Source organism: Tamandua tetradactyla, chromosome 4, assembly GCF_023851605.1.
Source record: "Tamandua tetradactyla isolate mTamTet1 chromosome 4, mTamTet1.pri, whole genome shotgun sequence".
In the NCBI taxonomy this organism is placed as follows: Eukaryota; Metazoa; Chordata; class Mammalia; order Pilosa; family Myrmecophagidae; genus Tamandua; species Tamandua tetradactyla.
Genome location: NC_135330.1, coordinates 27,930,817 through 27,955,917, shown reverse-complemented (window position 1 = coordinate 27,955,917; position 25,101 = coordinate 27,930,817). Strand labels below are relative to the sequence as shown.

The window sequence follows — 25,101 nt, the reverse complement described above, 5'->3', positions numbered from 1 at the left end:
ACAAATGAATGGATAAGCAAAATATGGTACATACACACAATGGAATATTTTTCAGGAAAGATAAAACAATGAAGTTACGAGACACATGCAGCATGGAAGAACCTTGAAAACATTGCTCAGTGAAATATGCAAGGTATATAAGGCCAAAAGTTGTCATATAACTAGAAATGACTAAAAACAGCAAATTGGCAGGTAGAAAGCAGGTTAGAGGTTAACAGTAGAGGTTAGGTAAGGGGAGTGACTGTTAAAAATAAAACATCAGGTTCTGGAGTCACTTAGATGAAGTCAGGCTCTTCATCTAAGAACAAAGTCACTCATACTGCCTAAGAAGAGACTAGGAAGGCCAAGATTTCAGTTAAATTCCAGTTTTCTCTGTGTCCTTCATTACAAGAGATACGAAACTTTTTCATTCTAGGAAAGACTAGTGAGTAATAGCTTGGGGTAAATGACAACAGCTCTGATTTCAAGGATCAAAATTTCAGCTTATTTTTAGCTGTTATCTTAAAAGAGAGTGAGAGAGAGAAACTTAGCTGGCTCAAAAACAAGATAAATATTTCTGTGAACCAGACACAGAGTAGAACTGCACAGTGATAAACAGAGCTGAATATATGGCCTTGTAGGATTCTGGGTCTGAAAGTAGTTTGTAGCGATGAGGAATATGGAAATAGGATTATAGAGGCAAATATTCTATATTAATGCCAGCTGGAACCAAACTTGCTTTTAAAATGAGGTGCCAGCGTGGGGCCTTGTTGGTCTTGAAAAAACTTACTGCCCTTTGCTGCTGGTGTTAAAGCTTATCAGCTTCTTTGGAGGCTGAATAATGTAGACACGCCTGAGACCACAAATGATCTATAGGCGTAAAACTAATCCATAATAGCCCCATTAGTGCTATGGGATGGGCCTGTGGGTAGGGCAGGAAAAGAATTGGACAGGGTAGGTTGAGGAGAGGAGAAAGAGTAAGGAAAATTAAGACAAAAACACTTCATACCTAAAAAAAGAAAGATCTTCAATCAATAACCTAACTTTCCATCTAAGACAATGTAGAAAGAACAAACTTAAAAAGCCAGCAAAGAAAAAACAACGATTAAGGTAGAAATTAAAAGATATATAGAAAAATTAAAAACGAAAGATAGCTCTTTGAAAAGTGCAACATAATTGGCAAACCATTAGGTGGAGTGGCCAAAAAAAGAAAAGAGTCAAATTACTAAAATCAGTAATAAAAGAGTGGACATTACTACTGAACTTACAGAAATAACAAGGATTATAAGGGAATACTATGAACAACATTATGCCAATAAATTAGATAATTTAGATGAAATAGACAAATTCCTACAAAGACACAAACTGCCAAAACTTATTAAAGAACAGAAATTCTGAATATGCCTTTATCAAGTAGAGATTTAATTAATAATCAAAAACTACCCATGAAGAAGAGGCGACCCAGCTGGCTTCACTGATGAATTCTACCAAACATTTAAAGAAGTAATACCAATTATTCACAAACTCTCCAAAAATAAAAGATGAGGAAACACTTACCAACTCATTCTATGAGGTCAGTATTACCCTGCTGCCAAAACCAGAGACATTACAGGAAAATTACAGACCAGTTTCTTATGAATATAGACAAAAAAACTCTGCACAAAATACTAGCAAACAGAATCTAGCAACATATGAATGAAATTATATCCCATAATCAGATGAGATATATCCCAGGAATGCAAAATTGGTTTAACATATGAAGTGAATTAGTATAATTCACTATTGTGTTGAGGTTAATCACTATTATCAACAGAATAACAAAGCTACATGATCATCTTTAGTAGATACAGAAAAAGCACTTGACGAAATCAAACACCTGTCATTTGAAAAATATATAATTCAATGAAGTAGAAATAGATGGGAACTTCTTCAACCCTCATCTATAAAAGACCTCACACTTAATGGTGAAGGACTAGATGTTTTCTTTTTAAGATTAGGAATGAAACAGTGTCCACTTTTGCTACTTAAATTGAACAGCACATTAGAAGTTTAGTTAGGGTAGAAATCAGAGGCATCCAGATTGGAAAGGAGGAAGTAAAATTATCTCTATTAACAGTTTATACTATCATATATATAGAAAATCCTAAGGAATCCATGAAAAAAACTTAGAACTAATAAACACGTTCAGCAGTGTTGGACGATACAAAACCAACATTAAAAAAAAGTCAGCTGTATTTTTATACACTTGAAACAATTCAAAAATGAAATTAAGCAAATAATTCCATTTACAGTAGTGTCAAAAAATATGAAACATGCTTAGGAATAAATCTAACAAAAGCAGTGAAAATTATAAAACGTTTTGAAAGATATTTAAGAAAATCTAAATAAATGGGAAAACATCATCGTTTGTGGATCAAAAGACTTAACATTAACATAACAGTACTCCAAACTGATCTATAAATTCAGTTAAAACCCTCTCAGAATCCTAGCTTATCTCTTTGTAGAAATTGACAAACTGATACTAAGAGTCATGCAGAGGGCGGGCCATGGTGGCTCAGCAGGCAAGAATGCTTGCCTGCCATGCCAGAGGACCTGGGTTCAATTCCCGGTGCCTGCCCGTGTATAAAAAAAAAAAAAGTCATGCAGAATTGCAGAGGACCCAGAACATCCAAAACAATTTTGAAATTAATTTCAAAGCTTACTACAAAGGAAGATATATGGTACTGACTCATGATAACATGTAGATCAATGGAATAGAGTTGAGAGTCCAGAAATAACTTCATATATCTATGTTCAGCTTATTTTCAGCAAGGGTGTCAAGACCATCCAATGGGAAAAAAATAGTCTTTTCAACAAATGGTGCTGAAACAACTGGATGGTAACATGCCAAAAAAAAAAAAAAGTTGGACTCTTATGTCAAAGATACAAAATAACTTAAAATGTCTCAAAGACCTAAATGTAAGAGCTAAAACTATTAGAGAGAAACATAGGACATAGATGTTCACTACCTTGAATTTGGCAAAGAATTCTTAGATACATTGCCAACAATACAAGCAACAAGAGAAAAAAAGTAGATAAATTGGTACTTCATCTAAATTAAAAACTTTTGTGCTTCAAAGGGCACTATCATGAGAGTCAAAAGACAGCTCCAGTGTGGAAAAATTTTTGGAAATAATATATCTAGTAAGGTATTTGTATCCAGAACATATAAAGAATTCTTAGAACTCAATAATAAAAAGACAGCCCAATTTAAAAATGGGCAAAGGATGTGAATAGATATTTCTCCACGGAAGATATACATGTGGACAACACACACATGAAAAGATGCTGGACATTATTGGCCATCAGGGCAATAAAATACTAAAATTAGATATGCAATTTTATAATCAGTAGGGTAGTTATAACCAAAAAGAAAGACGATACGAAGGATGTAGAGAAATCAACTAACTGATGATAGTTAATGTAAATGGTACTTTGGAAAATAGTCAGCTGCTCTTCAATAAGGTAAACATAGAATTACCATATGACCCAGCAATTACAATTCTAGGGTTATAGCGAAGAGATGTGTAGGGTTATTATAGCAAAGAGATGTGAAAACATGTCCACACAAAATCTTGGTCATAGCAGTAGAATTCACAATATCCAAAAGGTAGAAACGACCCAAATGTTCATTAGCTGATGAATGGATAAATAAAATGTCATGTATATTCTTACAATGGAATATTATTCAGCAACATGCTACAACATGGATGAGCCTTGAAAAATGCTAAGTGAAAGAAGCAAGTCATAAAGGACTACATATTATATGATACTTATTCCATAAGAGATGGAAAGATTAAAATTTGTGAGTGGGAGGTGGTGGTGGGTGAGAGGCAGTGGGGCTGGTTATTAAAAGTATATGTAATGAAAGTGGTTCAAAATTTATTGTGGTGATCATTGCACAACTGTGAGTATAATAAAAGCCATTGGATTATACAGTTTAAATTTATGGTATGTGAATTAAATCTCAAAACTTACAAAAAATGCATAATATTTTGTGTATGTATAGAAAAGACTTTATAATTTGAACAAATTCAGAAATTAGTGGGAGTGTTGGTGTTGCCAGTGTTTGAGTAGCATATATATAAATTGTATTTAGTAAAATATATTTGTTTGATTAGTTAATGAATACTCAGACTTATTCATGTGGCCTCCAGGTCCCTGAGCAGCAGCCCATTACTTTGTGTAGTGGGGTTGAAGATACAAAGCATTATGAGGAAGCCAAGAAATGTGTAGAAGAATTAGCATTGTACCTGAAACCACTCAGCAGTGCTAGAGGTAAATCTCATACAATCATCTCTGCTAGGCAAATGTCTAATGCCCGTTTTACCATAAAAATCATGGATTGTCAGTCAATGTTAATGAACTTTAGTTATTGTAAATCAAACACACTGCGTGCTAAATTATTCATTACAAAGCATATCTAATAAAATAGTGAATTCTCAGTTTATGTGATAAGGGAAACATTCAAATAAGTTGCAGAAATAAGTATAAGATGCACTAGTGATTCATAAGCGTTCTTCATTTAACAGCTCTGTTTTCTGCCTTCTCTCCAGTTTTAATTGATTGCTATAGGGAATATAATAAAAATGGAAGTTGTCATTACTTCTCTGAAGGGCTTGCTATTTCCTGATGACAGTAAGATGAACTCTTGTGAAATAATATGCAGAATTGTTAAGAATTTAAAATTTGCATCTTAAACTAATTATTAGTGTTGTCTGGGCTGTTTTCTTTATTCCTCCATGATTGAAATGAGTAATAGTATATTTAATGAGTGGTAAGTTTCCATGAGATAGCAGCTTTTGTATACTTAAAAAACATGATCACTAGACTACTTACGTAGTTTTTATTTTAAATATTCTAGTAGAATCTAGAACTATTTACATACCCACAAGTCACTCAGCCCGTCAAGAAGATACTCTTACATTTACATTTTAAACCTACAAATAACATCTTTACTTTCTTTTAAAGGAGTGGGTCTGAATAGCACTACTCAGAGTGTTCTCAGTCGTCCCATGCAGAGGAAACTGGTGACTCTGGTGCACTGCCAGCTAGTGGAAGAAGAAGGCAGGATTCGTGCTATGAGGGCAGCTCGATCCTTAGGTGAACGAACAGTAACAGAGCTCATTCTCCAGCACCAGAATCCTCAGCAACTCTCTTCCAATCTCTGGGCAGCAGTCAGGGCTAGAGGCTGCCAATTCCTTGGACCAGGTATATTATTAAAGTTTGATACTTACTATATTAGTTCTAAAAGTATGATGTAGAAACTACAAGTGATACACAGAGACTAGTTCTTTGCAATAGTCTGTGGCTACCAAGTCATAGTCTGCTTGACAATTGTGTTTAGGGAAATTCCATATAAGTTAGTTTTTCAGAGAACTTAAAATTTTTCTTTCAGTGGTGAAAGTTTGTTGATTTTGATAGATGATTTTCTAAAATCTGATTTTTCAAGCAAAATATACTGAATTTAATAAAAAATTACCAAGAAATGATTTTAAATTCACACTGTGAATATTGTTTTAGCCATTAATTGTATATTAGCTGCAGAAATTATTGAATATCGTTCTAATAAATAGATCTTATATTTCTCACATGATAAATTTTGCATTTACCCAACTTTTCCTAGCAATGCAAGAGGAAGCTTTAAAACTGGTTCTGCTGGCCTTAGAAGATGGTTCTGCTTTGTCAAGAAAAGTATTGGTTCTCTTTGTGGTGCAAAGATTGGAACCACGGTTTCCTCAAGCCTCCAAAACCAGCATTGGGCATGTTGTCCAGCTTCTTTATAGAGCCTCCTGCTTCAAGGTATGAACTATATTATATATCAGCTTGAAAGGAAACATTGTTCTTTCCTCAAATTTAAATAGTAAAACTGAGTTTTATTAAGTACCCTGTGTCTTTTTGGAAAATTTCAGCTGTTTTTCTTTTTTCTCTCTCTGTTTTAAATGTAGATGATGTCCTAGTATAGTTAAATCCTATTGTATTGAATTTTTTATGTTGGATATTGAACAATATATCTCAGACAAAGGCTTTATAGGTTTTTGTTTTCAAAGAGACTGACAAGCTGTCTCAGTTTCTCACCAGATTAAAAGTATAATTTGCCTGAAGAGATAGTCATTGAGACATGAGTAAATTTTATTTGGCTATTTACTCCTGGTGTATGTAATTGCCCAGGTACACTGATGGAGCGCCAATTCCTGTTTCAACTCAATTTAATTTAATTTTTTTTAAGCTCTAGTTAAATGCTGACATAATTTTTTTTTTTTCTAGAGTCAGATTATATGCTAGAAATGGGGTATGGACTCCAGTTCTGTCTACCAACCCCTTATTTTGCTTAGATGCTTCTGGAGCTGTCGGAGCTTCTAGCCAAAATTACTCTATTTGATCCAGATTGTCCTGGAATTGCTCACTATATCATAAAGATTAAAATAACAAGATTGTATAGTTTAATCTGAATATACTTTAGAATATCCACTTCCAGTATTATTTTGTCTTTATTAAGACCGCTGAACAGATACATATAGGAAGCTTAAACAGAGAAGGGGGTGGGCGATGGTGGCACAGTGGCAGAGTTCTCGCCTGCCGTGCTGGAGACCCGGGTTCGATTGCCTGCCCGTGTAAAAAAAAAAAAAAAAAAAGGTAAAAGGGAAGGAAAAGTGGTTAACTGGTAGAATGCTCACCTGCCATGCAGGAGACTCAGGTTCAGCTCCCACCCCATGCACAGCTCCCCCTCTCCCCCCCACCAAAAAAAGAGAAGGAAAGGAAATCCAGCCTTCTCCTGTGAAGAATAATAATGGGCCCAAAACCCTAGAATACCCACAAAATTAACCTCCCAATCCCTAGTTAAAAGCCTTAATATGGGTCTTGATATCCATAATGTCTTCTTTTAGCTCCACTTTTTTCTCTTGATTAACAGGTTTTTTTTTTAGTTTTCAAAGTACTCTTCAACAAGTTGTTATAGGAGAGATCCCAGAGTTTGTCATGGGCTACCATACGATCCTCTCAGATTTTCCCTTCTGGCTGCTCCAGAACATAGGAGGCTAGAAGGCATAAATACTTTTTTATCATCACAGTCGACTTTTTTTTCTTTTTTGTGAAAAATAGCATATATACAAAAAAGCAATAAATTTCAAAGCACAGCACCACAAGTAGTTGTAGAACATATTTTAAATGTATACACACACAACTATGTTACGGTTTATTCAATAGTTGAGTTTCATTCTAATGTAAAGCTCATTCATTCTTTCTGTTAAATCTATTCAGAATTTTGACCTCTACAAAGTGAGAAATGACTTGAAGGCAAAACTGTCTATTCCATTTTAATTCTGCTATTATTGTAAAAGATTTTGTTTCTTGTATTTAAGTTTTTCTGTTATTAATATGTGTTCATATAAATTAAAAACTCACTTTATTTTTTTACCTGACTCATTTTGAAGCTGTGTGTGTCTCATTAGGTCACCAAACGTGACGAAGACTCTTCTTTGATGCAACTGAAAGAAGAATTTAGAACCTATGAAGCTCTGCGAAGAGAACATGACTCCCAGATAGTGCAGATTGCTATGGAGGCAGGCTTACGAATTGCACCAGACCAGTGGTCCTCTTTGCTTTATGGAGACCAGTCTCACAAATCTCATATGCAGTCTATTATTGACAAGGTAGAGCCTTTCTTTGTTCCATGCTTCTTGGACTATCTTAGAGTTTTGGTACTTCATGATTTGGTAATTCATTTATTTAATGAATATTTATCTAGGGACCTCCCGTATTCCCTTGAGAGTCTCCTTTTTCTATTTTGTTACTGCCTTTCTCCCTTCTTTTCTTGTTGTTTAAGGTTTTTGTTTTTTTTTCTTAGAATGGTGTGGGTTTACAGAAAAGTCATGCATAAATTACAGGGCTCCCATATACCACCCTATTATTAACACCTTGTAGTGGTGTGGTACATAAGTTACAATTGATTAAAGTGCATGTTTATGATTATACCATTAACCTATAGTATATATTTAACTTACGGTTCACTGTGTTGTGCAATTCCTTGGATATATTTAAAAATAAATATTTTTTCTAGTAACATGTTCAACCTAAAATTGATGCTTTTAACCACACTAAAGTGTAATTCACTGCTCTTAATTATGTTCATAATGTTGTGCTACCATCACAACCCTCCATTACCAAAATGTTTCCAGTGTCCTATATAAAAACGCTGTACATTTTAAGCCTTAATTCATGATTCCCTACCTCCACCCCATCTCCTGGTAACTTGTATTCTAGATCTTGACTCTATGAGTTTACTTATTCAAATTTTTCATATCAGTAGGATCATGCAATATTTATCCTTTTGTGCGTTGCTTACCTCATTCAACATGGTGCCTTTAAGGTTCATCCATGTTGTCACATATATCAGAACTTCATTCCTTTTTATGGCTGAATAATAGTCCATTTTCTCTATGTACTACATTTCCCTTATCACTCTTTGCTTGATGGACCTTGGGTTGCTTTCGTCTTTTGGCAATTGTGAATAATGCCACTACTAACATAGGTGTGAATATCTGTTCAAATCCATGCTTTCAGTTCTTTTGGGTAATTATGTAGAAATGGGATTGCCAGGTCATATGGTAATTCTGGACTTAACTTTTTTAGGAACCACAAAACTGTCTTCCATGATGGCTGTACAGTTTTAGATTCCCACTAATTTAATGAATGAGTATACCAATTTCTCCATAACCTCCAGCATTGTGGTTTTGATTGGCATTTTCTTAATGACTAATGATATTGAGCATCTTTTTGTGTGATATTTGGCCATTTGTTTATCTTCTTTGAAGAAATGCCTTTTCTAGTCTTTGGCCCATTTTTTAATTGGTTTGTTTGTTTTTCTTCTGTTGAGGTGAAGGATTTTTTAAACTATATTCTGCATACTAAGCCCTTATGGGATGTATGGTTTCCAAATATTTTCTCCCATTGTGTAGCTTGTCATTTTACATTCATGATAAAGTCCTGTGGTGCACAGAAGTTCTTTTTTTTTTTTTGGCGGGGGGGTCATTTTATTTTTATTTTTATTTTTTTACTTTTTAGAGAAGTTTAGTTTTACAGAAAGTTCATGCATAAAATATGGTGTCCACACAAGTTTTTAATTTTAATGAGGTCCCATTTATCTATTTTTCCTTTTTGTTGCTTGTGCTTTGGGTGTAAAGTCTAAGAAACCATTACCTAAATAAAGGTCCTGAAGATGCTTCCCTAGGTTTTCTTCTCCCAGTTTCATAGTTTTGATTTTTTTTTTGGCATGAGCAGGCTACGGGAATCGAACCCAGGTCTCTGGCATGGCAGACAAGAATTCTGCCACCATAGTTTTGGTTCTTATATTGAGATCTTTGATACATTATGTGTTGATTTTTGCATATGGTATGAGGTAGAGTTTCACCTTTGTTCTTTTGCATATAGACATCCAGGATTTTATTTGTGCTTTTTGTTTCCTTTATTAGAGAAGTTGTGGTTTTAAAGAACAATTGTGTATAAAATAAAGAATTCTCATATACTGCCCCACCAACACCTTGCATTGATGTGGAATATTGGTTACAATTGATGATAGCACATTTTTATACTTGTACTATTAATTGTAGTCCAGTGTTTAACTTAAGATTCACTCTGTATAGTATAGTTCCACTGATTTTTTTAAAAAAGTTTTTAATGTTGCCATATATACAATCTAACATTTCCCCTTTTAATCATATTCAGATAAATGGGTATATTCATATATATCTGCCATTACCATCATTAGTTACTAAAACATTTCCATTATTCCAAATAGGAACTCTGTACATTTTACGTCTTAATTTCCCGTTCTCTATACCCCTCCCTATCTCCCTGCATCCCCAGATTGTAATTCTATGAATTTCCATATTCTATTTGTTTCAAATCAGTAAGATCATACAATATTTCTTTTGTATCTGGCTCATTTCACTCAACATGATGTCTTCAGGGTTCTTCCATGTTGTTGCATATATTGGGAGTTCATTCATTTTTTATTCCTTTTTTCATTGTGTATATCTACCACATATTATTTATCCATTCATCAGTTGATGGACACTTGGATTGCATTCATCTTTTAGCAATTGTGAATAACGCTGCTATGGACATCAGTGTGAAAATATCTGTTTGAGTACCTGCTTTCTATTCTTTCTGGTATATATTATATATAGAAGTGGATATCCCACTACTATATATAGTTATACAAGCAGCTCTGTACTCACCTTTCTGAGGGACTGCCAGTGTCGTACATAATATGTGTATGATTTTTCCATTGCCAGCAGCAATGAATGAGTATTCCTGTTTCTCCATGTCCTCACCAACATTTATTTTCTGTTTTTTTTTCAAAAGCAGCTGTTCTAATGGGTATGAAAAGCTTTCTGATTATGGTTTTGATTTGCATTTCCCTTACGGCTAATAATGATCAACATCTTTTCCTGTGCTTTTTGACCATATGTATATCTTCTTTGGAGAGATGTCTGTTCAAGTCATTAGTCCATTTTTTAATTGGATTGTCTTTTTGTTAAATTGAAGGACCTCTTAACATACCCTAGATATTAATTCTTAATTTGATATGTGATTCCCAAATATTTTCTCTCATTATGTAGGTTGTCTTTTTACTTTTATGATAAAATCCTTTGAGGAAGTGTAATCTATTCCTGTGGATGGGAACCCATTATAAGTAGGACCTATTAAAGTAACTTCAGCTAAGGTATGGCCCAGCCCAGTCAGGATGGGTCTTATTCCTATTACTGGAGTCCTTTATAAGAGGAAAACAAGAAGCTGAAATCAAGAAAACCCAGAAGAGAAGGGAGAGACAGGAGACAACCAAGGCTGTCCAGCAACCAGACCCAGAAAGCCAAGTGTTCAGGAAGAAAGCTTCACCTGATTTGAACTTTTAGTCTCAGTCGATGAGCAAATAAATTTCCGTTGTTTAAACCAAAAAAAAAAAAAAAATCCTTTGAGGAAAAAAGATTTTATTTGATGAGGTCTATTTTTTTTTTCTTTTGTTGCTGGTGTTTTTGGTGTGAAGTCTAAGAAGCCATTTCCTAATGCAAAGTCCTGATGATGCTTCCCTATATTTTCTTCTAGGAGATTGATATTTCTAACTTGTATATTTAAGTCTTTGGTCCATTTTGAGTTGATTTTTCTATATGGTGTGAGCTAGGGGTCCTCCTCCAGTTCTTTTTTTTTGTATTTAAATTTATTTATTAATGAAATTTAACAAACAAAATACATTAACATAATCAGTAATTCACAATATCATCACTTAGTTGCATATTCATCATTTCTTAGTCTCCTCCATTTCTTTACAGATGGAGATTTACTTCTTCCAGCAACATCTGTTGAAGACACTGTTCTTTTGCAATTGAATAGTCTTTGCCACCTTGTCAAAAATCAGTTAGTCATAAATGTGGGGGTTGATTTCTCAGCTCTGTGTTAGTCCATTGGCCTGTGTCTGTCGTTGTGTTGGTACCATGCTGTTTGAATTACTGTGGCTTTGTAATAAGTTTTAAGATAGGGAAGTGTGAATCCTCCAACATCATTATTCTTTTTCAGGATGGCTTTAGCTATTTGGGTCCTCTACCATTCCATATAAATTTGATGATCAGCTTTTCCATTTCTGCACAAGGCGTTGTTGAATTTTGATTGAGATTGCATTGAATTTATAAATTGCTTTCTCTAGTCGATATCTTAACAATATTTAGTCTTTCAGTCCATTGACACAATGTCCTTCCACTAATTTAGGTCTTCTTTCATTTCTTTCACTGGTGTTTTGTTGTTTTCTGTGTACCAGTCTTTTTACATCCTTGGTCAGATTTATTCCTAGATAATTTGTTCTTTTAGTTACTATTGTGAATGGATTCTTTTTCTTAATTTCTTGTTCTAATTGCTTACTCCTTGTGTATAGAAGCACAATTAATTTTGGGATATTGATCTTATACTCCACTTCTGCTAAATTCATTTATTAGCTTTAATAAATGGATTTTTCAAGATTTTCTGCATATAGCAGAAATAGGGTCTGCTTTACGTCTTCTGTTCCAATTTGGATGCCTTTTATTTCTTTTTCCTGCCTAATTATGCGGACAAGGACTTCCAGTATACTTCTACTACACTGTCGAATAACGATGGTGACAGGGACATCCTTGTCTTCCTCTTGATCACAGAGGGAATGCTTTCAGTCTTTTACTATTAAGTAGGATTTAGCTGTGGATTTTCGTATATGACTTTTATCATATTTGAGGAAATTTCTTCCTATTCCTAGTGTTCAAGTGTTTTTTATCAAGAAAGCATGCTGTATATTGTCAGATTTCTGTGTCAATGGAGGTTTGATCGTGAGGTTTTGTTCCTTCCTTCTGTTGATATAGTGTTTTACATTAATTGGTTTTCTTATGTTGAAGCAAGTGTTGATCCCACTTGAATTAATGTGGCTTTGTAATAAGTTTTAAAATCGGGAAGTATGGATCCTCCAACATCATTATTCAACAGCATATTAAAATTACACCCAAAATTAATTGTATAATTCTTTTAATATGCTGTTGGATTCAGTTGGCTAGTATTTTGTTGAGGATTTTTACATCTGTATTCGTAAGGGATATTGGTCTATAGTTTTCTTTATCCGGCTTTGGTAAACGGTGGTGTTGGCCTCATAGAATGAGTTAGAGAGTGTTCCCTCCTCATCAATTTTTTTGGGCAAAATTCAGCAGAATTGGAGTTAAGTCTTCTTGGAATGTTTAGACCATCTGATCCTGGACTTTTCGTTGATGGAAGGTTTGATTACTGTTCAGTCTTTTCACTGGTAATGGGTTTGTTGAGATCGTCTGGTTCTTTTTGAGTCAATGTAGATAGCTTGTGTGTTTTTGAGAATTGGTCTATTTCATCACGGGTGTCATGGTCAGATTCATGTGTCAACTTGGTCAAGTGGTGATACCTGTTTATATGGTTGGCAAGTGCTGGTCTGTTTGTTGCAATGAGGACATTTCATAGAATTAGATCGTGATCACGTCAGCTGCATCCACAGCTGATTCCATTTGTTACCAGCCAAGGGGAGTGTCTTCTGCAATGAGTGATGCTCAATCTAATCACTGGAAGCCTTTTAAGGAGGATTCAGAGGAGATAGGCACTCTCTCTGCTTTGACCGGCAAGCCTCTCCTGTGGAGTTCGTCCAGACCTTCCATTGGAATCGTTAGCTTCACAGCCTGCCCTGCGGATTTTGGACTCTGTGTTCCTGCAGTCATGTGAGACACTTGTATAAATTTTATATTTGCGAGTGTTCCCTGTTGATTCTGTTTCTCTAGAGAACCCTAACTAATACAGCAGTTTATCACATTTATTGGCATAAATTATTTATAGTATCTTCAGAGTCATTTTTATTTCAGCATGGTTGGTCCTAATGTGTCCATTTTCATTTCTGACTTTTGTTATTTGTATCCTTTCTCTTTTTTTCTTTGTCAGTCTAGCAAAAGGTTTCTTGATTTTGTGACTCTTTTCAAAGAACCCAATTTTGGTTTTGTTGTTTCTCTTTATTGTTTTCATTTTCAATTTCTTCTGTCTCCGTTATAATCTTTGATATTTCCTTCTGCTTGCGTTGGGTTTAGCTTGCTCTTCTTTTTCTAGTTCTTTCTAGTTAGATCTCTCTCATGAAATCTTTCTTCTTGCATGTAGAGTTACACATTTCCCTTTCAGCACTGCCTTTGTTGTATCCCACAGATTTTGGTGTACTATATTTTTATTTTCATTTGCTTCAAGATATTTCCTAATTTCATTTCTGATTTCCTCTTTAACCTGTTGATTCTTTAAGAGTATTTTGTTTAATTTCCACATATTTGTCATTTTTCCTTTTCTCCCTTTCTTATTGATATCTAGCTTCATTCTACTTTGGTCAGATAATATACATTGTATGATTTCAGTATTTTTTAATTTACTGTTACTTGTTTTGTGACCCAGCATATGGTCTCTCCTGGAGAATGATCCATGTATACTCAAGAATGTTTCTTGTTTTCACTGTGTACAATGTTCTATTCATATTTATATTAGGTCTAGCTGGTTTAGTATATCATTGGCAACCTGTACTTCTTTATTGATTGTCAGACTAGATGTTTTATCCATTGTTGAGAGTGGTGTTTTAAAGTCTTCTACTTTTTTTTTTTATTAATTAAAAAAATTAACTAACACAATATTTAGAAATCATTCCATTCTACATATACAATCAGTAATTCTTAATATCATCACATAGATGCATATTCATCATTTCTTAGTACATTTGCATCAATTTAGAAAAAGAAATAGAGACAGCAGAAAAAGAAATAAAGCGATCATAGAGAGGAAAAAAGAAAAAAAGAAAAAAAAAACTATACCTCAGATGCAGCTTCATTCAGTGTTTTAACCTAATTACATTACAATTAGGTAGTATTGTGTTGTCCATTTCTGAGTTTTTATATCCAGTCTTGTTGCACAGTCTGTATCCCTTCAGCTCCAACTACCCATTATCTTACCCTATTTCTATCTCCTGATGGTCTCTGTTACCAATGACATATTCCAAGTTTATTCTCTAATGTCTGTTCACATCAGTGGGACCATATAGTATTTGTCCTTTAGTTTTGGCTAGTCTCATTCAGCATAATGTTCTCTAGGTCCATCTATGTTATTACATGCTTCATAAGTTTATTCTGTCTTAAAGCTGCATAATATTCCATCGTATGTATATACCACAGTTTGTTTAGCCACTCATCTGTTGATGGAGATTTTGGCTGTTTCCATCTCTTTGCAATTGTAAATAATGCTGCTATAAACACTGGTGTGCAAATGTCCGTTTGTGTCTTTGCCCTTAAGTTCTCTGAGTAGATACCTAGCAATGGTATTGCTGGGTCGTATGGCAATTCTATATTCAGCTTTTTGAGGAACCGCCAAACTGCCTTCCAAAGTGGTTGCACCATTTGACATTCCCATCAACAGTGGATAAGTGTGCCTCTTTCACCGCATCCTCTCCAGCACTTGTCATTTTCTGTTTTGTTGATAATGGCCATTCTGGTGGGTGTGAGATGATATCTCATTGTGGTTTTTGATTTGCATTTCTCTAATGGCCAGGGACATTGAACATCTCTTCATGTGCCTTTTGGCCATTTGTATTTCCTCTTCTGAGAGGTGTCTGTTCAAGTCTTTTTCCCATTTTGTAATTGGGTTGGCTGTCTTTTTGTTGTTGAGTTGAACAATCTCTTTATGAATTCTGGATACTAGACCTTTATCTGATATGTTGTTTCCAAATATTGTCTCCCATTGTGTAGGCTGTCTTTCTACTTTCTTGATGAAGTTCTTTGATGCACAAAAGTGTTTAATTTTGAGGAGCTCCCATTCATTTATTTCTTTCTTCAGTGCTCTTGCTTTAGGTTTAAGGTCCATAAAACTGCCTCCAATTGTAAGATTCATAAGATATCTCCCTACATTTTCCTCTAACTGTTTTATGGTCTTAGACCTAATGTTTAGATCTTTGATCCATTTTGAGTTACATTAGATCTTTGATCCATTTTGAGTTAACTTTTGTATAGGGTGTGAGATACGGGTCCTCTTTCATTCTTTTGCATATGGGTATCCAGTTCTCTAGGCACCATTTATTGAAGAGACTGTTCTGTCCCAGGTGAGTTGGCTTGACTGCCTTATCAAAGATCAAATGTCCATAGATGAGAGGGTCTATATCTGAGCACTCTATTTGATTCCATTGGTCGATATATCTGTCTTTATGCCAGCACCATGCTGTTTTGACCACTGTGGCTTCATAATATGCCTTAAAGTCAGGCAGCGCGAGACCTCCAGCTTCATTTTTTTTCCTCAAGATACTTTTAGCAATTCGGGGCACCCTGCCCTTCCAGATAAATTTGCTTATTGGTTTTTCTATTTCTGAAAAATAAGTTGTTGGGATTTTGATTGGTATTGCGTTGAATCTGTAAATCAGTTTAGGTAGAATTGACATCTTAACTATATTTAGTCTTCCAATCCATGAACACGGTATGCCCTTCCATCTATTTAGGTCTTCTGTGATTTCTTTTAACAGTTTCTTGTAGTTTTCTTTGTATAGGTCTTTTGTCTCTTTAGTTAAATTTATTCCTAAGTATTCTATTCTTTTAGTTGCAATTGTAAATGGAATTCGTTTCTTGATTTCCCCCTCAGCTTGTTCGTTGCTAGTGTATAGAAACACTACAGATTTTTGAATGTTGATCTTGTAACCTGCTACTTTGCTGTGCTCCTTTATTAGCTCTAGTAGTTTTGCTGTGGATTTTTCCGGGTTTTCGATGTATAGTATCATATCATCTGGAAACAGTGATAGTTTTACTTCTTCCTTTCCAATTTTGATGCCTTGTATTTCTTTTTCTTATCTAATTGCTCTGGTTAGAACCTCCAACACGATGTTGAATAACAGTGGTGATAATGGACATCCTTGTCTTGTTCCTGATCTTAGGGGGAAAGGTTTAAATTTTACCCCATTGAGAATGATATTAGCTGTGGGTTTTTCATATATTCCCTCTGTCATTTTAAGGAGTTTCCCTTCTATTCCTATCCTTTGAAGTGTTTTCAACAGGAAAGGATATTGAATCTTGTCAAATGCCTTCTCTGCATCAATTGAGATGATCATGTGATTTTTCTGCTTTGATTTGTTGATACGGTGTATTACATTAATTGATTTTCTTATGTTGAACCATCCTTGCATACCTGGGATGAATCCTACTTGGTCATGATGTATAATTCTTTTAATGTGTTGCTGGATTCGATTTGCTAGAATTTTGTTGAGGATTTTTGCATCTATATTCATTAGGGAGATTGGTCTGTAGTTTTCTTTTTTTTGTAATATCTTTGCCTGGTTTTGGTATGAGGGTGATGTTGGCTTCATAGAATGAATTAGGTAGCTTTCCCTCCACTCCAATTTTTTTGAAGAGTTTGAGCAGGGTTGGTACTAATTCTTTCTGGAATGTTTGGTAGAATTCACATGTGAAGCCATCTGGTCCTGGACTTTTCTTTTCGGGAAGCTTTTGAATGACTGATTCAATTTCTTTACTTGTGATTGGTTTGTTGAGGTCATCTATGTCTTCTTGAGTCAAAGCTGGTTGTTCATGCCTTTCTAGGAACTTGTCCATTTCATCTACATTGTTGTATTTATTAGCATAGAGTTGTTCATAGTATCCTGTTATTACCTCCTTTATTTCTGTGAGGTCAGTGGTTATGTCTCCTCTTCCATTTCTGATCTTATTTATTTGCTTCCTCTCTCTTCTTCTTTTTGTCAATCTGGCTAAGGGCCCATCAATCTTGTTGATTTTCTCATAGAACCAACTTCTGCTCTTATTTATTTTCTCTATTGTTTTCATTTTCTCAATTTCATTTATTTCTGCTCTAATCTTTGTTATTTCTTTCCTGTTGCTTGCTTTCGGGTTAGTTTGCTGATCTTTCTCCAGTTCTTCCAAGTGGACAGTTAATTCCCGAATTTTTGCCCTTTCTTCTTTTTTGATATAGGCATTTAGAGCCATAAATTTCCCTCTTAGCACTGCCTTTGCTGCGTCCCATAGGTTTTGATATGTTGTGTTTTCATTTTCATTCGCCTCGAGATATTTATTAATTTCTCTTGTAATTTCTTCCTTGACCCACTGGTTGTTTAAGAGTGTGTTGTTGAGCCTCCACGTATTTGTGAATTTTCTGGCACTCTGCCTATTATTGATTTCCAACTTCATTCCTTTATGATCTGAGAAAGTATTGTGTATGATTTCAATCTTTTTAAATTTTTTGAGACTTGCTTTGTGACCCAGCGTATGGTCTATCTTTGAGAATGATCCATGAGCACTTGAGAAAAAGGTGTATCCTGCTGTTGTGGGGTGTAATGTCCTATAAATGTCTGTTAAGTCTAGCTCATTTATTGTAATATTCAAATTCTCTATTTCTTTATTGATCCTCTGTCTAGATGTTCTGTCCATTGATGAGAGTGGGGAATTAAGTCTCCAACTATTATGGTAGATGTGTCTCTTTTCCTTTTCAGTATTTGTAGTGTATTCCTCACGTATTTTGGGGCATTCTGATTTGGTGCCTAAATATTTATGATTGTTATGTCTTCTTGGTTAATTGTTCCTTTTATTAGTAGATAGTATCCTTCTTTGTCTCTTTTAACTGTTTTACATTTGAAGTCTAATTTGTTGGATATTAGTATAGCTACTCCTGCTCTTTTCTGGTTGTTATTTGCATGAAATATCTTTTCCCAACCTTTCACTTTCAACCTATGTTTATTTGGGTCTAAGATGTGTTTCCTGTAGACAGCATATGGAAGAATCCTGTTTTTTAATCCATTCTGCCAGTCTGTGTCTTTTGATTGGGGAATTCAGTCCATTAACATTTAGTGTTATTACTGTTTGGGTAATACTTTCCTCTGCCATTTTGCCTTTTGTATTATATGTATCATATCTAATTTTCCTTCATTCTACACGCTTCTCCACACCCCTCTCTTCTGTCTTTTCGTATTTGACTCTAGTGCTCCCTTTAGTATTTCTTGCAGAGCTGGTCTGTTGGTCACAAATTCTCTCAGTGACTTTTTGTCTGAGAATGTTTTAATTTCTCCCTCATTTTTGAAGGACAATTTTGCTGGATATAGAATTCTTGGTTGGCAGTTTTTCTCTTTTAGTAATTTAAATATATCATCCCACTGTCTTCTAGCCTCCATGGTTTCTGCTGAAAAATCTACACATAGTCTTATTGGGTTTCCCTTGTATGTGATGGATTGTTTTTCTCTTGCTGCTTTCAAGATCCTCTCTTTCTCTTTGACCTCTGACATTCTAACTAGTAAGTGTCTTGGAGAACACCTGTTTGCATCTATTCTCTTTGGGGTGCGTTGTACTTCTTGGATCTGTAATTTTAGGTCTTTCATAAGAGTTGGGAAATTTTCAGTGATAATTTCTTCCATTAGTTTTTCTCCTCCTTTTCCCTTCTCTTCTCCTTCTGTGACATCCACAACATGTATATTTGTGCACTTCATATTATCATTCAATTCCCTGAGCCCCTGCTCAAATTTTTCCATTCTTTTCCAAAGTCTTCTACTTTTAATGGATATTCTAGTTTGCAAGCTGCCTGAATCTTTGACTTAAAAATGACTCTCTTGCAGACAGCATAAATTTGACTTGAGCTTTTTAATCCATTTTGCCAATCTCTCCTTTTAGCTGGAAAATTTGATCCATTTACATTTAAAATTAATTCTTGATATTATAAGTCGTCTGTCATTTTGTTATTTAGCCTTTGTGTTTCAATTAACTGAAGTTGCTGGAATACAGTACACCAGAAATGGCTTGGCTTTTGCAATGGGTGTTTATTAGTTTACAAATTTACAGTTCTGAGGCCATAAAAATTTCCAAATTAAGGCATTAAGAGAAAGATAATGTCTCTGAGGAACATCTGCTGACATCTAGAGTTCTTCTGTCGCATGAAAGGCAAATCTTGATGTCTGCTTGTCCTTCTCGCCTGAGTTTTGGTTTTAATGGTTCTCTCTCTCTCTCAGCTCCTGTTGGTCTTTGCTTGTTTCTCACAGGGTATTTCTCTTTAAACTCTCTGGGCTTTTACTGTTTTTAATCCTCTTCACAAACTCCTATAAAGGATTAAGGCCCGCCCTGAATGGGCTGGGTCAAATATCAGTTGATTTCAGTGGGGAAATGTCCCATCCATACTAGGTCTGCACCCACCAGAATGGATTAAAAGAACGTGGCTTTTCTGGGGTGTGCTTCAAACCAGCACAGTGTGTTTTTGTTTTTTTTTTTTTACCTTTTTTGTCCCTCACTTCTATTAAAGCCTACTTTAATATTTATTTGCTTTCTTGTGTTGTACCATATTGATTGCCTTCTCATTTCAGTCTGGATATTTTTCATCTGTTTTCCTTGTGTTTATCATAGGGTTAAAATTTAACATCCTAAATATATACAATTATGTTTGGTTTGATACCAATTTAGCTTCGGTAGCATGCACATACACCTTTCCTGTTAGCTGCAATACTTCACCAATTTTTTGTACTTTTTATCCCCTGTATCTTTGTACATTGTGTGACCAAATACAGCTTTTTGTGTATTTGTACTTTAGCACCTGTAGTACTTAAGAAGTGGAGTTACATACCAAATAATACAATATAATAGTATGGTAATTTATAATTACCCAAATGGTTAGTTACCTTTACTGCAGGGCTGTGTTTCTTAATGTGGTTTTGAACCCCATCTTATGACCATTGCTTTTAGTCTGAAGAACTCCCTTTAGAATTGCCCGTAGGGCAGATCTAGTGATAATGTTCTCCCTTAGCTTTTATCTGAGAATGTCTTAATCTCTCCATTTTTTGAGGGATGGCTGGTGTTTTCCTTCAGCACTTTTAAGTATTTCAGTGCATTGCCTTTTTGCTTCCATGGTTTCTGGTGAGAATCAACACTCAGTCTTACTGGAATTCCCTTGTATTTAACACCTTACTTTTTCTCTTAAAGCTTTCAGAACTCTCTCCTTGTTTTTGCATTTGATAGTGTAATCAGTATATAACTGGGTGTGTTTTTCTTCATGTTTTTCCTATTTGATGTCTGAGTTTTTTGGATGTGCATTATTCATGTCTTTTCCTACGTTTTGGAAGTACTCTCATTGTTTCTTTGACTATTCTGCTCTGTTTTGTCTTTCTTCTCTTTCTGGGACTCCAATAATGCATATATTGGTGCACTTGATGGTGTCCCAAACCTTCCTCCACCAGGCTCATTTCAGGTATCTTGTCTTCACGATCACTTATTCTTTCTTCTAACAGCTCTTTTGTGGTCTTAAAATCTTCTTGGGCATCTTTTTTTTTTTTTAAATATAATTTTATTGATATATATTCATATGCCATGTAATCATCCAAAGTGTAAAATCAGTGGTTCACAATATCATCATATAGCTGTGCATTTATCATCACAATTTATTTTTTTTCTTTTTTATGAAAAATAACATATACAAAAAAAGCAGTAAATTTAAAAGCATACCACAATTAGTTGCAGAACAAATTTCAGAGTTTGGCATAGATCAGAACTATGTACTTCTTGGTATTTACTTCTAGCTGTTCCAAGAAACTGGCAACTAAAAAAAAATATCAATATAATGATTCAGGGATCATACTCATTTGTTAATCCCTCCCTGTTCTGTATAACATCACTTTGACCTTTCTCCCACTTTTCAGGGGTATTTGGGCTATGCCTGTTGTAACTTTTTCATGTTAGAAGTTGCTGTCAGTAATATGAATTAGGCAGATCGAACTAGTTGATGTTCTAGAGTGACTGTATTTCAGGATCCATCTGGTCTAGGGACATATCTGGAGGGAGGTTTTAGGCCTCTGGATAGTAATCCTAGTGCATGGAACCTTTGTAGGATCTCATATAACACCCTAGGTGCTCATTAGGGTTGGCAGGAATGGTTTTGATTAGGATTTACAAACTGTGAGAGATAGCAGTGTCTAACTGAAGCTTGTGTAAATGTAACTGCTTAACACTATTTGAACTCTTCTCTGCCACTGATACTTTATTTGTTATACTTTTCTCCTTTTGGTCAGGATGGCATTGTCGGCACTTCTTGGGCATCTTTCATTTCAGGTATTATAGACTTCAACTGCAAGTTTAATTTTCCTTTTTCAAATTTCTCTCTGCTTAGATTCTCATATTTTTCATTCACCATTTTCTTGATATCTTCTAATTCTTTGAACAGTCTTTCATCTCCTTAAGCATTTTTAAGTTAAATTTTAAAGGTTTTGTTCATTGTGTCCACGTTTTCTTGTCTTTGTCATGCTTTCTGTATTTTTATCCTCTTAGTTTGGATGCGCTATCACTTCCTATTTTCTTTGTCTTGTATTGTTTTGTTGCACAACATATATTTTAATATTTTAAAATGTTAACTCTGGAATTTACTCCCTGGGATGTCTGTTTCCTTGTTTTGTAACTAGCTCGTGATAATACAGAGATTTTCTTGAACTTCAGCCTTCATGTTAGAAAAGCATGTTCACGGTTAAATGCATTAGGCAGGGTTTTCCTTTTTTTACTGGACCTCTGTCTTGTCCTGTGTTTTTACTTGTTAGTTGTTTTGTAGTTTACCTGTTTACAGGAGATTGGTTGTTCCCTTCTCTTTCCCAGGGTGCAAACCTTCCTCTCCCAGATATCTGAAGCCTGTAGGCTTTTTTCTCAGATTGTCTGCTTCTATTTTTTTTTTTTTTTAACTTTTTCTTATTGTATAGTATAACATATATACAAAGCAAATACATAAAAAAGCAATAATTTTTAAAGCACTGCTCAGCAACTGGTCATGGGAAAGACCCCAGAATTTGTCCTGGGCCACTACACCATCTTATTTTTCCTTCTAGCTGCTCCAGAATATAGGATGCTAGAGGGCTTAAATACTTTTTCATCATCACAATCGACCAAGATTCCTTAATCAGAAATATTTTTTCTTAAGGTATTTATCCTTAAAAAAAAAAAACCTTTTGTGAGGTTGCATATTAAAGTGTTTCATTGGTACAGAATTTCTGTTTGGGGTGATAGAAAATGAATGGTGGTGATGTGACTTATATGTGAATTATATATCTGACTATGGTTAAAAGGGGCAAATTTTAGGTTGTATATATGTTTCTAGAATAGAAAGTTAAATAGAAGACATAGGGCAGTGAACCCTGTTGTAAACTAAAGTACAATTACAATGATAATCTCTCATCAGTTGTAACAATGGTACCATACTAATGCAAAATGTTCATAATGCAGGTATATAGGAACACTATTTTCTGTATGATTTTTCCATAAATCTACAGCTTCTCTAATTAAAAAAGAAGTTTTTTTTCTTTTGCTTGCTGAACTCTGTTTGCTTCCATGGAAATATATGTCCATCCTTGTGCCAGTACCATGCTGTTCTGATTATTGTTGCTTTCTTTGTCACAAGCATTAAAATTGATCATTGTGTGAATTAAACCCTTTTCTAAATGCCTTAATTCTCTCCCTATAGCAGCCATTTAATTGTCTGGAGAATCTATAATTTGAGGTTTCTTATGATTCTCAGCTAGAATAAATTTACATAATGATAAAATTACTACCATTGTAAATTTAAGAAAATTTTCAGTATACCTATTTCCATTTTATCTGTTGTCTGTTATGAAGAGACCATTAGAGTTAGGTCAGGGTCCATTATTTATTTCTACCTGTAAGGGCTCTTAAAACTAGAATAATAATGTAACTGATTTTGTTATAATTCACATGAAGTGTATATGACAGAGCTGTGCAAAAGCCTTAAGGCATCAGAGAGTATATAGTATGCTTACTAATGTTATAAATTTTTAATATCTTAAATGCATAAGATTTAAGTAATTACTAACTCTAGGGACCACTCTATACTTAATTGAAAGACTTAGGGTCAAGATATAGAGAGTAGTTCTAAATGCAATAATAGTTAACACTTACTGAAAGTTTAACTATGTGCCTGATGTTTTTAAAATAATTCATTTAAGCCTCTGAGCAACTCAGTACTATCACTTGTTTATAGAGGCACATTGAGGTTAAATATATTTACCAGGGTTACATAGCTAGTAAATGACAGAACCTGAATTTGAACCCAGGCATTCTGGCTCTAGAGTCCATATTTATAGTCACAAAGCTCTTATGAGATTATTCTACTCCTTATTTATTTGTTTATTTATTGATTTACTTTGCTATTCCCAAAGATAGAATTATTTGAAATATTAGTTATCAGTATCAAAAGAGTATTGGAAAATGTATATTGTAGCTGCTTGATGGGTAATTTTCAGTATAATGTATGTTGTTTGCTCTATCCCGTAAGTCTTCCCTGTATGCCTTTAACCAAATTTTTCCTGAAACTCCTAGCCCTGGATACGTGCTTATTTCTGAAGTTTATGTGACTGACTGATTATAACTCCTTGAAAGAAATAGTAGTGATATCTTAAAGGAGTAACTTTCTATCTCTGAAGAGAAACTTGACTTTTTTTTTTTTTTAATACCAAAAAACCAAACAAATGCAAACATTCCTATTTTGATCATTCCATTCTACATATATAATCAGTAATTCACTATGTCATCACATAGTTGCATATTCATCATCATGATCATTTCTTGGAACATTTGTATCTATTCAGAAAAAGAAAGAAAACAAAAACAAAAAAATTTATATGTACCATACCCCTTACCTCCCTTTCTTTGATCACTAGCATTTCAAACTAAATTTATTTTAACATTTGTTCCCCCTATTCTTTCTTTTTTTTAATTAATATTTTTATTACAAACAATACACAGACATTATTGACTATTATTTCTTTTTATTCTGTACGTTCTCGTCTGTTGACAAGGTAGATAAAAGGAGTATCAGACACAAGGTTTTCACAATCACATTGTCACACTGTGAAAGCTATATCATTATATAATCATCTTCAAGAAACATGGCTACTGGAACACAGCTCTGCATTTTCAGGCAGTTCCCTCCAGCCTTTCCGTTACAACTTGAATAACAAGGTGATATCTATTTAATGCGTAAGAATAACCTCCAGGATAACTTCTCGACTCTGTTTGGAATCTCTCAGCCATTGACACTTTCTCTCATTTCACTCTTCCCCCTTTTGGTTGAGAAGATTTTCTCAATCCCTTGATGCTGAGTCTCAGCCCATTCTAGGATTTCTGTCCCACGTTGCCAGGAAGGTCCACACCCCAGAAAGTCATGTCCCACGTATACAGGGGGAGGGTCGTGAGTTTGCTTGTTGTGTTGGCTGGAGAGAGAAGCCACATCTGAGCAACAAAAGAGGTTCTCCTGGGGATGACTCTTAGGCCTATTGACTTGTTTTCATAAAGATTCTACAAGAAGTTTGACTTCCTTATCTGAATTGAATTATATAATTGAGTGTGTATCATGTAATAAATTTTCTCACATCATGACCAAATGCCTTGAATTTTGTATTAGGAAATCTTCATATAACAAAGTAGTAAACTTTTTTTGTGACATATGTCACATACATTTCTTTATTATGTAGAGTGATATTACTTTCTACAATGTTGGAAATGTTTTATATGTACACTA

General features: G+C 34.5%; 1 protein-coding gene across 2 annotated transcripts in view; it reads left to right on the top strand.

Annotated features, from left to right (window-relative positions):
- Nucleotides 1-25,101, top strand: part of RC3H1 (ring finger and CCCH-type domains 1) — a 90,106-nt gene that overhangs the window by 26,816 nt on the left and 38,189 nt on the right. For both annotated transcript variants that reach the window (XM_077157039.1, XM_077157038.1), the window contains exons 2-5: nucleotides 4,176-4,296; nucleotides 4,990-5,229; nucleotides 5,645-5,820; nucleotides 7,470-7,670. In XM_077157039.1, the coding sequence (XP_077013154.1) occupies nucleotides 4,176-4,296; nucleotides 4,990-5,229; nucleotides 5,645-5,820; nucleotides 7,470-7,670 (738 nt within the window). The remainder of the gene's footprint in view (nucleotides 1-4,175; nucleotides 4,297-4,989; nucleotides 5,230-5,644; nucleotides 5,821-7,469; nucleotides 7,671-25,101) is intronic.